The following is a 15,515-nucleotide window of genomic DNA, read 5'->3' on the forward strand; positions in this document are numbered from 1 at the left end:
CAAAAAGCACTGGCTGGCAGCTTTTAAGTACTTTGCAGATGTTGCCTTCTTTCGTTGAGGGCCAAGCTGGCCTCCCCCTTCCTGATTACAATGAAAATATGTTTTTAAAAACAAACACTTTACTTAAAACTAGGGATTTTTTTTTAATTAGAGGAAAGATTAACTAAATGCATTTTCTCTTGTAATTTAATCCATTCTAATTATCCCGAGAATGTTTATGATGAAATACTTAACATTCTCCTACCCACTACTTGGTGAGGTTTCTTCCTTTATTACTCAGGAAGGGAAAAGCTCAGAGACGATCAGTGGTATGATGGTGGCCTCTGTGGTCTGATCCCTGACTTTGACTGGTGGGTTTTCAAAATGCTGGTACCCCATTTTCCAAAGACAGCTTTAAAAAAAGTCTTTTAAAAATGGCTTGTGAAACACCTCACACAGCTTTATATGGATTAAAAAAAGCAAACCATCCAATCAAACAATGGTCAGAAGATCTAAGCAGACATTTCTCCGAAGACAAAAAGATGACCACAAAGCACATGAAAAGATGCTCAATACCCCTAATTATTAGAGAAATGCAAATCAAAGCTACAATGAGGTATCTCCTCATGCAAGTCAGAATGGCCATTATCAAAATGTCTATAAAAAATAAATACTGGAGAGGGGGTAGAGAAAAGGGAACCCTACTACACTGTTGGTGGGAATGTGAATTGGTGCAACCACTGTGGAGAACAGTACAGAGATTCCTACAAAAACTAAATACAGAACTACCATATGATCCAGCAATTCCATCCCTGGGCATCTATCCAGAGAAAATCGTAATTCAAAGAGATACATACACCCCAATGTACAGTGCAGCACTATTACAATAACAAAGACTTGGAAGCTACTTAAATGTCTATCAACAGAGGATTAGATAAAAAAGATGTGGTTCATATATACAATGGAATATTACTTAGCCATAAAAAGAACAAAATAATGCCATTTGCAGCAACATGGATGGAACCAGCGTCTCTCATACTAAGTGAAGTAAGACAAAGACAAATATATTAGATCACTAATATGTGGAATCTAGTAAAAATGATATGAAAGAACCTATTCACAAAACAGAAACAGACTCAAAGATTTTGAAGCCAAACTTATGGTTACTAAAGGGGAAACGTTGGGGGGAAGGATAAAATGGAAGGTGGAGACCAACATACACACACCACCATATATGGACTGGATGAGTAACAAGGACCTTCAGGAGGGCACAGGGAAATCTACTCAATACTCTGTAGTGACATGCATGGGAAAATACTCTGAAAAGGAATGGATATATGTATATGTACAGCTGGTTCAGTTTGCTATACACCTGAAACTAGCACAACATTGTAACTCAACTATATTCCAACAAATTTTTTTTCTTTGGTTTTTAGGGCTGCACCTGTGGCATATGGAAGTTCCCAGGCTAGGGGTCAAATCGGAGCTGCAGCTGCCTGCCTACATCACAGCCCACAGCAATGGCAGATCCTTAACCCACGGAGCAAGGCCAGGGATTGAACTCACATCCTCATGGATGCTAGTAGGGCTTGTTAACTGCTGAGCCACAACGGGAACCCCCTCCAATACATTTTTTTTAATTTAAAAAATAAAAAGAGTTTGGGACATAGAGTGCTATGAAAGAAGTGGGTTGGTGTTAAAATTGAACCCCATTAGGCAGGCAACTTGGGAGAGAAGGCAAAACCTGTTTCTTATATGAACATATGAGATACCCTGTATGACTTCTGATGACCCAGGAGATGAGGCAAGGAATTGCAGAGAATCCCCAGACATCACCCATGGGTCACGCTCCAAGCAGTCAAGCAACTGCTGCAAGGGAGGAACGCAGGTACTTTGAAGTATATTGGGCCAAACAGGGGTAGGCCATCAGTGAGAGTCTTAATTCTCCAAAAAGCATGTGTGCTACTCAGGTGTATCAAAGTTGAGCCTCCTGGGTTATTCTTTGATGCAGAGAGCTGGGCAAACAGCACCTTAGAACCCAGAGTGATGAAAAATGAGAAGGAGTAAGAAAAGGTGAGACTAGGACAAGGTGTTCTAAGAAACACTGACCTGGCAGCATCTTCAAATGTGAGAAACACCAGATTTCTTCCTAAAGGAGAACAGATTCCTACCAAATGCCTCAAGAATATGTCTGTGGTCCCTATTTGGAGAAATACTGGCTTAAAGAACTAAAGTTTTATGCTCTTCAACTAATAACAGAATTTCAAACTAATACTTCAAAGGAAATGTTTTTTCTTTTGAACTGTACTTATTGCAAAAAGGAAACCCAGAATTAAAAATAAATTCTCAGAGAGCTCTTGCCTACCCCCAGGATACATCCAAGAGGTCTAGTTAGAGACACTTTGGTTGAAAGCAGTAAACCCCAATTTCACAACTCAGTTGTATTACTATCAGGATATTCAGACATTTGATTCCATGTCCAATTGGGCTGTTCGGTAAAATTAGCAGGTTCAGTTCCAGGTAAGAGATGGGTTTTTTCCCCTATTAGAGCCAGATCCAGATGCCAGAAAGTTATAGAACAACCCTTCTTTTGGCAAGTGACTAGTAGGGAAGGTGTTATTTTTGACATGATGCTAACTGCTTGATGGCTTAAAGGCAGATGTGTGAGAGGGAGATGGAAGGTAGCAGAAATGTCTTAAAGAGAAGTTTATTTTGATATCCTCCCTTGGTCTCTATCTTTTATCTTCTCACCATAATGATGGCGATCATGGGGGAGGAGGATGAGGAAGAGGTTAGCTCACATTTATTTGGCTCTTACTTTATAAGAGGCACCATGCCAAGCTTTTTACATGTAACTCAATGAGGTAGGTTATCCTTGGTATTCTCATTTTGCAGGTAAAGAAACAGATACATAGAGGTTAGGAAATCTGCTAGGATTTGCTCTCGGGTAGACAGACACAAAGGACTAAGTCTTTTTTTTTTCTTTTTATCTTTTTAGGGCCACAACTGAGGTATATGGAAGTTCCTGGGCTAGGGGTCCAATCAGAGCTGCAGCCGCAGCAATGTCAGAACCGAGCTGCATCTGCAAGCTTTGCCTCAGTCTGTGGCAACACCAGATCCTTAGCCTACCGGTGACGCCAGGGATTGGAGCTGCACCCTCGTGGATGCTAGCCAGGTTCTCACCCACTGAGCCACATCAGGTACTCTCAGGACTGTGTCTTAAGCACTTCATTATCATGCCTGCACTGCCCTGAATCCACGTGAAATGGATACTGTCCAGTGGACCTCTACTTTCACACCATCTCTCTCTCTTCTTTAAAATCAAGAAATACAAATATAAATGGATAAAGTGAATTCTGATTATTCAGACTATGTAGGGAAGTTTTTCAATGCACAGAAGGATTCTCTAGGTAAGTCGGATATAAATTGGAGCTGAGCTGAGCGGATAATCAGACTGAACTAACAAAAAAAGCATCACTGACTTCAAGAATTCAACAAACTGCCGCCAGTTAAATCAACACGCAGCTGTAGCCATCACTGTAATGTAAAGTGTATATTATGGGAAGCTACCTGGAGACCCTCCCTGACCTTACAGAAGAGAGAAAGATTTGATTGTCCTGGAGTGGACTGTTCCATTTGAGGCATATGATTTTGCATCAAAAGTAATAAATTTCTGGAGACGGACAGGTCCTTAGAGATCACCAAGTGTGTTCTAAATTCAGTCAATTACATATTGCATTCGTGATATTTGCAATATCTGCACAGTTATTTACTTAATATTTTTCTTCAAATTTACTCAGGCCTAATATCACTAACTGCATTTGCCACATCCCTAAGCAATAATGCTGGTATAATCATGGGTTTGATGAGCTAGTTATGGTTTTTCCTAAGACTTCTTTTTGAAGGCCCTGTATAACCACTCGATAAAATATATCCGCACACGAACAAAAAGCACCTCATGTTTGCGGACCGCACTCTAGAAAGCAATGATGTGGTCCAACCCCCTCACTGGCCACGGGAAAAAACTGAGGCCAGGGGGGTTGGGTGACTTCTCCAGGGCACTTAGAATGTCTGCGGCACAGCCAAGCCTAGAACACGAATCTCCTCTCTTTCATCAATTTATTTTTCATGACATCACAAAGGACCAGATAGAAAGCGATAACAGAATGTCACTCTCATGATATTCAATGGTGAATACCTAACAGCACTCATTGCTCTAGGGCTCTCTTCGCCTTCCCTTTTCCCTTATTGTAAAGTCCTGAGTACATACTATAGAATCCAGAAGTCACAGTCTTGGAAGAAATGTTGATTCTCCATAAAAGCTCAAGGACCAAGTGCTCCCTCCCCACACCAAGGGGATGGATCCCATATTCTCTGTAGTTCTTACTCTTTTTTTTTTTTTTCTTTTTAGGGCTGCACCCATGCATATGGAAGTTCCCAATCTAAGGATAGAATCGAAGCTGAAGCTGCTGGCCTACACCACAGCCACAGCAATACTGGATCCGAGCTGCCTCTGTGACCTACCCTGCAGCTTGCAGCAATGCCAGATCCTTAATCCACTGAGCGAGGCCAGGGATCAAACCCATGTCCTCATGGATACTAGTCAGATTTGTTACCTCTGAGTCACAACGGGAACTCTAACAGCTCTTACTTTTTGATGTTTTCCTTCTTTCTGTGTCTGAAATCTTCTTCAGGCTAATTCTCACCTGCAGGTTTCTGTTCCAAGAGTTCCAAACTATTTTTGGTCCTTTGCTTTCATGAAGTCAGTTAACACCTCATATCAAGCTCTCTCCTACTTGGGTCTGGCCTTCTCCCTGGGGACCACACACTAGCATATCAGTGGGACCCTCAAACCTGAGGGAGGTGGTTATAAAAGGAATGCTCCAACTCACCGTCTCCTCTCAGAACTAAAACATCAAGACTTCCTCCTCTCTCTCTCTTTTTTTTTTTGATGGGAGCTCCTTTTTGGATGGGCTTATATTACTAAATGACATAGGAAGCCATGCCAAAAAGCATTTCCATTTAAATTACAGCCATAAGGTCAGGGTGAGCTTCACGTCTTTCTAGTCTACCTTCCCCAGAAAGCCCCACTTCAACATCCAGGCTGAGAAGGCAAACACTTCCAGCAATGGGGATCTCACTAATTATAAGGAAATTTCCTCCCCCTCATTTTATTTCATTTTTTTTTTTTTTTGCAGTGAGCTGAAAATGGGTCCCTATAACAGGGACCTCCAGGTCCTTGTTCTGAGTCTGGGTGGGAAACCTGGGCAGACTGGTGACCTGGACACATAGAGAACTTCTGCGCATGTGGTGGTTTCCCGAACCTCAGTGAAAAGTCTCACATTTTGGCCAAAGTGTGGGGAAAAAAATCAGCAGTGGACCATTTCCTGCTTTGCTGCTAAAAGCCTGTCCCTAATCTTAAACAGCAAAAGACCGTCACTTCAAAAAAGCTGGAGATCCCAGGATAGGTTCCAGGAAGAGCTCCCCGAGGAATAGGTTAATGAACCAATCGGAGAATTAGCCGCTTCCACAGACCTGGTGGGAAGGACGGATCCACAGTGGCTAATTTTATCTCAACTTGATATCTCACTGTAGAGTCATGAAAGCTCAAATGTTGAAGGGTAATAGTGACAAGGGAAAAAAAAGTTTCGTAAGTTAGAATGAAGCTGGAAGCATCTCGCAGACACTGCTGTACTCAGTCTGCCGTTGGCTTGTTTCAACAGTCACTTTCTTCCCCACCTGCTCCCCGTAGCTCCAAGGCTCTCTCCCTCTTGGACCGTGACCCTGTCTACTCCTGATGACAATCACTTAATCAGCACGTCAGATTGTCGCACGGCTGGTTTTACCTTGGGTAAAGATTCATTTTCCTTATTAACATCACAAGAACCTAGTTCTTTCCCTAACCAATTAAAGAGGAAAAATAGAAGGGCCCCAGTGCGACAGAGGGAAAAGAAAACTGTTCTGACTTGTGCTACACGGGTGAGCTCCTCAGCCCCACGCAGTCCTGGGCATCCAGTCCTTGTGATTCTGAAATGCAGCCAGAGGTCAGGTCCATACGGACAGAAGGAACAGCCTGGAATAACCATTAGAGACATAGTTCACTACCCAGATATCAAAGAGTTCACCTAGGGTCGGAGCCTAGCAGTGGTGGATTTATTCTGTGTGTGTATGTGTTAGTCTGTATTATTTGGACAGGATGACCGGTCAGCTGACATTCAGTAGGTCATAACAACAAGCCTCAATTAGCATTTCACTTTCCTCCTTGTAATCTCCTGCCATAAAAACGTGGGTCTCCCTGGGTTTTGCCTGACTATTCTGCTGGCCAAACATGTTAATACTGAATCTATTTCTTTATGAGAGATGATTATATGAGTTGACTATGGTTTATGTTGCTTTTTGACCTATCCTATGGTTGCTTTATGCTCTGGCCTCATAGCCTTTGCATGGCTTTCTAAAGCTAAACCCCTGCTGTTAATAAGGGGTGGGGGTGGGTGATAGGAACAACAACCCATTTTAGGATTATGTTTAAAGAATAAAACTATTCTAACCACACAATGTGCCTTCTGATTTATTCATACGAGTAAACTGCAGCCTATTCAAATAAGGCTAATATATTCCAAAGATACACATGAACTAAAGTTGATTTGGATGCAGTGGATATTTCTCTATGCCATTCTCTAGATTTTAGCCACACTTTATTTATTCTTTTTAATTTTTAAATTTTTTGGCTGTGCCTGCAGCGTGTACATGTTCCCAGGACCAAGGATTGTACCCATACCACGGCAGTGACAATGCTGGATCCTTAACCTGTTGGGCCACCAGGGAACTCCCAGCCATACTTTATATTCAACTTGTTAGAAAGAGGTACTATAACATCACTGCTTGGTAGAATCCGTGTAAGATCACTGCTTGACAGAATCAAGTCTGCTAATAAGTTAGCTCTACCAGTTAATATTGAAATGTTATGCCTTATATTTACATCTTCAGCAATATGTATTAAGTATCCAAATATAAAAAGAACTTGGTTGAAAAATTCCAGAAATGCATTTTACCCAACATGGATAGATTCTAGTGATTCTATTTGATTGACTTTTAGAAGTCCATGCTTTTATCCTCACCCTTTCCCCCGCCCCCACGTCTATCTCCTTGCTTTCCTCCGTAAAAGAAATGTGATATACCAGCACTGATGTGAATTGTCCAGCTGGCTATTTGCAATGACCCTATGCAAACAACCTCTCCATGACCTTTTGAAAATAAGCCACAGACCACCCAAGCCCAACCCAAGGCACTCACTGATTTGCCTTACCCTAAGTTCCCACGGCATTTTTTTGGGCAGACTAGGTGCCATTTCCTTCTTATTTTCTATTTGCAAAATACAGCATTTGAGGCTCTGCTTGAAAGGGACCGGAGAGCCTCTCTTTCCTTTCTGACTGCTGGTATCCCTGAGGAAAAGGAGTGATTCTGGGCTTGTAAATTGCGGCATTTACTTGAAATGAATTGACAGGAGTGTCTGCTCAAAATAAAAGACTAAAACTCCATGAAACAGCTCTGGGGGCAGAGGTTGAAAAGCAAAAGGAGCAATTATGCGCGTACGAACACCTCTACATTTTGAATGGCAAATCTCACCCACCACTTGGCTTTTTTTTGAGCAAAGCGCAGTGAACATGACTATGAGGAGCTGGCACCAATCCTACTAATAAAACCACAGAGCCCTAATTTCTCACAAGGATGGGCTTTGGTGACAAAGCTCTTTACGACTTACATGGTGGGACCTCACGAAATCACGAGAGAGCAGAGTTCTGAGGGAGAGACCTTCCTGGGACACCACTAGCTAAAGTTGGGGAGCTTTTCTTGGCACAAAAATGTGCACCTTCTCTGTCTCTCAAGAACTCAGGGATGTTAGCTCACGGGGATGTGAAACTTGGACCAGACACTTCAAGAAGCAGAAACACCTTTCTCTGTTTCATCTCACCCGATGGGAAAGAAAGAATCACCTCCTATTTCTCCTGCTGGCCGCAACCTCACATTTTCTACTAAGACTCAAGTTGCCATCTTCCTGTTTCATTTTCAAAGGTCCCAGAGATGCTTCCACCCCACAGCTGATTTCTTTCTACTGGCTCTGTGACATCTGGGCCTTTCCTTTTCTCTTGGCCCCTGAAGTCCTTCAAGTCACAACTGGTGTCCTTTCCCTCAAGTGAATGTTGACCCTCTGCTCCTTTCACGTCTCTCTGAACCGAGACTCATGCAATTCCCCAATTCAAGGGCTGGCCAGTTTGTTCCTGTATTTTTTTGTACCCGATAACAAATGGCTTTGTGGGCCATGCTGCAGTTACTCAAGGCCAAGGTGCAGTGTGGAAGCTGACAACACAGCAGCAAATGGGCGTGGCTGCCCTCTACTAACACTGCCAAGTGGACACTGAACCTGGAATGCCCTCGAATTGTCACATGTCAGGAAATGCTTTTCTTTCAAACCTTACAAAATGTTAACAACCCTTCTTAGCTCATACGCCAAAGAAAACGTAGGCAACAGGCCAGATTTGGTTCCCCTACCCATAGTTTTCCAATTTCTGCTCTATTCCTTCAGGGCTGCCCTTCCGTAAGCCATTCCCAGAACAGAGAAGGGTTGCAGGTGGGAGACAGTCAGCAGACATCACCATGGGAGACTAGACCCTTGGCCGATGTGGGAAGGGGCAAGTGAAGAGGAGATGAGGCAGGGCTGTGTAAACTGAATGTGGGATTTTCTACCTAAAGATTTTGGGGCGAGAGACCATGGGCAATAGAGGTATGAGGGTGGGGGAGGGTTTGTATTTAAATCATCCTGGGCATGCAAAACTATATCAGAAGGAGCACCCCTGAATGTGGGAGCTACGGGTAAGGATTTCAAACTGTCCTGGTCTTGGGCTGTGTGCATCCTTTCCCTGAAAGCTTTCTGAATTATCCCGACTCTGCAGGGAACTGAAGCTGAAAGCGGCTGCAGGGTGGGAGTAGGGCGGGGGGGATCTGGAGCATAATTGAGAGATTGCAAAAACAATTCACTGCCAACAGACTGTCCCAGCAGGGTCCCAGTGCTATGATCGTGGCCTGGATAGGCACGCTGCTCCTCGATGCCCAATCAGATGGAATTGGGGGAAATCTAAGGCAGAGAGCACTTGATCTCTGCTTGACCACCCAAATGAACAGCATGGGAAACTGAATCTGATCGTATGCGTTGGCCCCGGACAAGCTCCTAACCCCATCTCTCCCTCCAAGTGGCTGGGAACTTAGGGCTAGGGCAGAGGGAAGGACCCTTAACCCCATGGCTAGAATCAAATGAAACTTTAAGGGGCTAGGTCAGTAGTTTGGTTGGAGATTTCTCTGAGAGTTTCCTTGCAGGCAAGTGGATTCAGCCAGCTTGGCATGCAATCAACTCTGGACCTGACTTCATTCAATAATAAATGTAAAAAAAAGATATGCTAATCCCAACTGTCCAAGAAAGTGGAAACCCCGGGGGCAATGGCTTCCATCTCCTCAATTAAAGGGATAACTGGATGCCTTCAATTCAGTATTATTCCACCCCAAACCACAATCATGGCAAAAAGCAAAAACAAAACTGAAGAAACATGAGAACTATTACTTCTTAACAAAGAAAATGACCTTTTAAAAATATTCTTGGTCATGAAGCTGATATATAGAGAGAATGAAATGGGACGAGAGGAAGGGAGATACTTATTGATGGCAGTGGTGATGGGGAGGGTCAGGAGCCCAAGGACAAAGCCTTGCCTTGGGCTAGCAAGAGAATGCTCAAAGCTATTACACTGGTACCTGGTTACCCGGGAAACCTGGGAGTCCTGCCCGCATCCAACCTGGTCTAAAAGAAGTGAGCTCGACTGTTGCCAACAAGCAGGGATCTGGTGATCTAGTCAGCTGGGAGAGTATGCAAAAAAGGGGTGCCTCGCAGACGACAGTCATTTGGGGTGCTTGAAACCTCCAGGCCCTGACAATTTCCCATGCATGTGCATTTCTCCCTCCCCAAGATCTGTAATTTGGATGGGTTTTCTTATCTGATTCGGTCCCTTTCCTCCCAATCTGGGATTCTGGAAAGAAGGGAAAGCCCTTTCCAATGAGGACCTTGCTTTGCCCTTCCCTATGCCCTTGGAGATTTGGAGAGGCAGCAGGAACGTGGGCGAGCACTCGTGTCCCTGAAGGAACAGCCAGTTGCAATGCACGACCATCACTATAGATCTACGATTTATGAAAATAAAGCAATATGTGCCTGTTTCGGTGCCTGCCGTTTGCCTACCAATGGTGCAGTGTTCACCATTCCAGCCCTCTCGGCATTCACATTTGCCATCTTTACAGGTCCCGTGCTCAATGCAGCGGGGGTGGCACACGCGCTGGTCACAAGCTGCGCCTGTCCAGCCCTCTTCACAGCGGCAGGCTCCCCCGATGCAGACGCCGTGAGTGCCACAGTCTACTGAGCACACTTCTGGAAGAAAAACAATGATTACAGCTCAACACCACAGCTGGCGAAACCCTCCACTGGAGGCCAGACCATACACATGGCCCAGGTCCCTGGAGCAGGCCCAAGGCCCAGAAGCTATGTCATCCTGGGCCGCCTGTCTCTTCACTGGCCAGGTACTAGTTCATTGGTAGGTAGTTTCTGGAGCAGTGTTCTCATACTGGGGTCCCTGGATCATATGCATCACCATCATGTGGGAACTATGTAGAAATGCAACTTCTCATGCCTTGGTTGGTCCTTGAGGATTAGAAAGTCCTGGGAGTGGGGCTTAGAAATTTCTTGTAACAAGTCAACCAGATATTTCCGAGGCACACTAAAGTGTGAGAACCACTGTTCTCCCAGGAAGAGGTCAGACGCTGGCCATCCAGTTTGGTATAGAGACCCTGGAGGTGCCCACCTGAAAAGCTACCTGTGGATCCTGACTCCCTAGCCAGCTGGGATTTTTTTTCCCTGTTGAGAGCCTGAACTGACCAAAGGCCGGTCGGTTGGGGACCCAGCAGCTCCATCCTTGCAATGACTGCAGACCCAGCTGCACCCAGATCAGCACCTTGGTGGCCATTATGACCACTGTCATTGTGCTGCATGTACACAGCCTCTTTCTCAAAGGAGCTCAAAGTCTTTTGTGGTTGGGGAGGAGACAGACAGACAGATATGCACTCTCTGGTGTTCCAGACCTCTCACTCGAGGACAAGCACGTGCCAGACACTCATCCTTCCAACAGACTACTGAGTGGGGCATGACTCCCCATGCCAGGGGAGGGGAAACCAGACCAGGAGGGTCAGTGACTCACTCCAAGTCACACAACATGTTGGTAGCACAGCTGGGCCTTGGAGCTAAGATTCTCCCTTCCTCTGTCCTCTGCAGAGCTTGGCCTGGACTATCAACAACAGAATTTGAAGCCAGAGGCGAGTGGGTTGAGAAGATACCCAAAATAGCCCATTTTAACTGACTCTTCTTTTTTTTTTCTTTTGGAATGAAATATTCATTTCTTTCCCTTTGTAGCAAAGCTTCACATACATTCCCTTCCTGATTGCCATGGCAATCTGACAGCTGTCTCACTATCCAGAGGAAGGGGGCGGAACGATGATGGCTTGCTTAGATAGGTGCTTGTCAGTGTGAACAGGACCATTCTCGGAAAGGTGGGGACTGGCTTGAACTGATGAACCATTCCATTTGAAGGGCACTCGGGAGGTAAGACATGTACTCTTAATTTTAGGACAATCAAGTGTATGGTGCAACTTCATTATTTTCCTGCCACTGGTATACTGCAGAGCTTTATAACATGTTTACCCAGCACCCCAAGAGAACCCCTCTTCTGTTTTATAGGATGTTCCATTCAGTTTGCCTGGGACTGAATTGTTCTGTTCTGCTTTCTGGTACCTTTAGGGAGGGTGCATGAAGAATCTATAATGTAAGGGGACTGGACTCATCCCTTCTGGACTCCTCATCCATTTGTAGTGATGAAACCAAGAGGCACAAGAACCCTTGTGGTACTTTTTTGTTTGTTTCTCAAGGATCGAAGACTTCATGACTGAGACGAGATTAAGAGAGGTGCTATGCCACTGACCAAATTCCCCCTCTCCCAAGCTAAGTAGAAAGAGCAGATTCCCATCTGTTTGGGCTCACAGAAGGAACACAGAGCATGAGTGCTGAGGAAAGAGAGGATGAAACCTCTTGGCTTACCAACGGAGCAGTCGGGACCCATCCAGTTGGGATCACAGCTGCAGAGGCCCGTGTCCGGGAGGTAAGTGCCGTGCCCACTGCACTGGTCCGGGCACTGGACCCTTGCCAGCTCACAGTTGAGACCACCCCAGCCAGGGCTGCAAAGGCATTCTCCATTTACACAGACTCCATGGCTGGAGCAGGTAGGATCCAAGCAATCAACTAAAAAAAAAAAAAAACAAAGAGGAAAAGTATCCATCACTCACGGGGGAAGGGTCCCAAAATACCAGTATACAGAGCAGACCAGTGGTTGGCCAGTTCCTACCTACTTGCAGGCAAATGGAGCAGCACAGGTAACACTAACATGGCACCTTGAAGAACAGCCATTGTAATTGGTCGAAATACCCAGTCTCAAACTTGAAGAGAATGTAAGGGAAGAAAGGGGATTTCTCAAGCAGAATTAGGAGGAATCAAATATAGAGGTGTATCATCTGACTTCGAGAACCTCATACTTATTAGCATTAGTACCTTAGTTGGATCAGAGCAGGGCTTTTAAGACAGGGCCATGAATGCTGGTGATGTCTCTGCATGTTTTGCCAAACCCAAGCATCCTTCACTCTTGGAAAGAAAAGTAGAGAGGCTTGTCCTAACTTCACTAAGACTTGACTTCAGTAGGCAACAAAAGATTAAAAAGAAAACCAGCAAAACTCAGGCATGAGTCACTTTCCTAATTAAGTTTCACTTAGGCTCAGTCTAAAATTAGTTTTCATTCTCTGAGCACACATCTACTGGAAGAAGTTAGTAAATGTGCAGGATAGAAGAGGTGAAGTTGGGTGTGGAAATGATCCCCACGGGGTAACCTTCCTACACATAATCATGAGTGGACTGGATGGGTGATGCTGTGGCACTGACACCCCCCGCCCCCATCAATCAGACAAATTAATGGTCAGATCCCAATCATTGTTCTTTCCAGTTTCATGGTCTGACTGCTTGGCCGTCTTAGGAATCAGAGTGGATATACCTCCAGCAGTAACCTGAAGATTACTACTCTGGAATCAATTCAAAGTGAGGAGAAGAGTGAGCGGCAAAGGCCAGTTCTTGAAGATAGAACTTTTTGTATGAGGACATGACCCTACACCTCAGACATCCATCCAGCCCAAGCACAGATAAACAGGGCCCTCTAGAGGAAGACCAGCTTCCTTAGGTATTCCTAGAAAATGATGGAGTGGCATTTGGCGGAGAGGGCACTGCACACTGTGGGGTTTGAGTGGTGAACAGAGGTCTCACATAGGGCTCAGATGTTGCCTTGTGGATGAGAGCAATAGGGAGGTCTTGTCATCTTTTGTGACTAAGACATACATTTCCCTTATTTTACCATCTTGGAGAGCAGGTCTGTTGGCCTATATTAAAGCATGTGCTTCTGCCATCATCTGGGGGCATAGCCAGCTTGAGATCCCTTTAAAGCATTTTCTTGAGGATTTTGGACCACATTGATAGTGTGATTCAATCCCTCATAGGAATGTGTGCCATCTTGCAGTTCAAGTTCTCAGAGAAAACTTTGATTTCTCTTTTTTTCCCAATGCCAAGACTGAAATGAGATTTTTGTCCTCTAAATAGTTCACCATGACATGGAAATGGTAACCCCTTGGGGTCCCAGATTTTTGTAGCATAGTATCTTTTTTCCTTTCTTACCATCTACAAAATAATGGTGTGTTTTAAAACCAATAGCACAATGGCTCTAAATATGACATGATTTAGATTATCCCTGCCACCAACTATTTCATTCTGGAGCACATCAGATGGAAGAAATTAGGATTTTTTTTTTTTTTGTCTTTTTGTGTTTTTGTTGTTGTTGTTGTTGCTATTTCTTGGGCCGCTCCCGCGGCATATGGAGGTTCCCAGGCTAGGGGTTGAATCGGAGCTGTAGCCACCGGCCTACACCAGGGCCACAGCAACACGGGATCCGAGCCGCGTCTGCAACCTACACCACAGCTCACGGCAATGCCGGATCGTTAACCCACTGAGCAAGGGCAGGGACTGAACCCGAAACCTCATGGTTCCTAGTCGGATTCGTTAACCACTGCGCCACGACGGGAACTCCTTTTTTTTTTTTAATTATTTATTTATTTATTGTCTTTTTGCCTCTTTTAGGGCTGCTCCTGTGGCACATGGAGGTTCCCAGGCTAGGAGTCCAATGGGACCCATAGCCACCGGCCTACACCAGAGGCACAGCAACACAGGATCCGAGCCTCGTCTGCGACCTACCCCATAGCTCATGGCAACGCCAGATCCTTAACCCTCTGAGCGAGGCCAGGGATCGAACCTGCAACCTCGTGGTTCCTAGTCGGATTTGTTAACCCCTGAGCCACAACGGGAACTCCAGAAATTAGGATTTAATTGAAATAACAATATTCCACTAAATTTTCCATGAAGTTTCCAAAGAACAAAAAATATTTTTGTGGCAAAAATAAGAATTTTCAGTGTTAAGAGATGTTTCTCAGGATTCCATTTAGATCTTCTCAGATGTTATTTTCAGATATCAGTTAAAAATGATTTGAACCATAGGAAAACAGAAGTTGCCACTGATTTTTTTTTTTTAAATCAGGAATACTCTCTCGGAAAGGTACATTTCCATGATTTATTATTAGCTGGAGATGTTTACAGTGATGTTACTTGCTCTGGTTACTATCACTCTAGTATTGAATTCACTGTAAATCAAATATACCTTAATAAAAAAATAAATTTTAAAAAAGCTTGAAAATACTGAATTCATTGTCTTGAGCACTCTTACTCCTGATGACATGAACCCTTTCTGATACTTTCAAACTTGCTCCCTTCAGAAGGATAGAGTACACCTGGATATACATGAACTGAAAGGTTCCAATACATGGAAGACATCCATGAAGAGCCTGTGCAATGCCTTTACCATCTCGTGCCTCGCACAGTCAAGGAATAGAGTAGGTGCTCTTTACGCAATTGCTGTGAGGGTGAACAGCAGACTTTGCTATGAGTATTTGTTGTTAATGAGACAAATTTCCAGTGTGAAGGGCTAACAAGGAGAAAGGGGTGCTAACAATGTCTTGGTTTGGGGAAGAATGCTGTGCAATTTGGAATCTTCAAAACACAAAATCATTCATTCAGAATCAACCTTGTTCATATTCGTCTTATAGAAGAAAACCCCAAAGTTCTAGTTTTCTACTCTGTCTCCATTTCGAATATAGCAATGTTGAAATATACTCAAAAATACCTTGTGTGGTGGAGTTCCTGTTGTGGCTCAGTGGTTAACAAATCCGACTAGGAACCATGAGGTTGCGGGTTTGGTCCCTGCCCTTGCTCAGTGGGTTAAGGATCCGGCATTGCCATAAGCTGTGGTGTA

General features: G+C 44.4%; 1 protein-coding gene across 50 annotated transcripts in view; it reads right to left on the minus strand.

The window, feature by feature from the left end:
• Positions 1–15,515, minus strand: part of TENM2 (teneurin transmembrane protein 2) — a 1,290,011-nt gene that overhangs the window by 149,472 nt on the left and 1,125,024 nt on the right. For 19 of the 50 annotated variants that reach the window (XM_085001822.1, XM_085001811.1, XM_085001823.1 and 16 more), the window contains 2 exons: positions 12,161–12,361; positions 10,232–10,444 (listed from right to left, as the gene is read on the minus strand). In XM_085001822.1, coding sequence (XP_084857948.1) covers positions 10,232–10,444; positions 12,161–12,361 — 414 coding nt within the window. The remainder of the gene's footprint in view (positions 1–10,231; positions 10,445–12,160; positions 12,362–15,515) is intronic. The other 31 variants (XM_085001825.1, XM_085001818.1, XM_085001829.1 and 28 more) reach the window with 4 other exon arrangements.

The sequence above is a fragment of the Sus scrofa genome, chromosome 16 (genome assembly GCF_054392235.1).
Source record: "Sus scrofa isolate SSC_HxYL_T2T_F1_AM1 chromosome 16, Sscrofa_HxYL_maternal_Yorkshire_Landrace_v2.0, whole genome shotgun sequence".
Classification (NCBI taxonomy): domain Eukaryota; kingdom Metazoa; phylum Chordata; class Mammalia; order Artiodactyla; family Suidae; genus Sus; species Sus scrofa.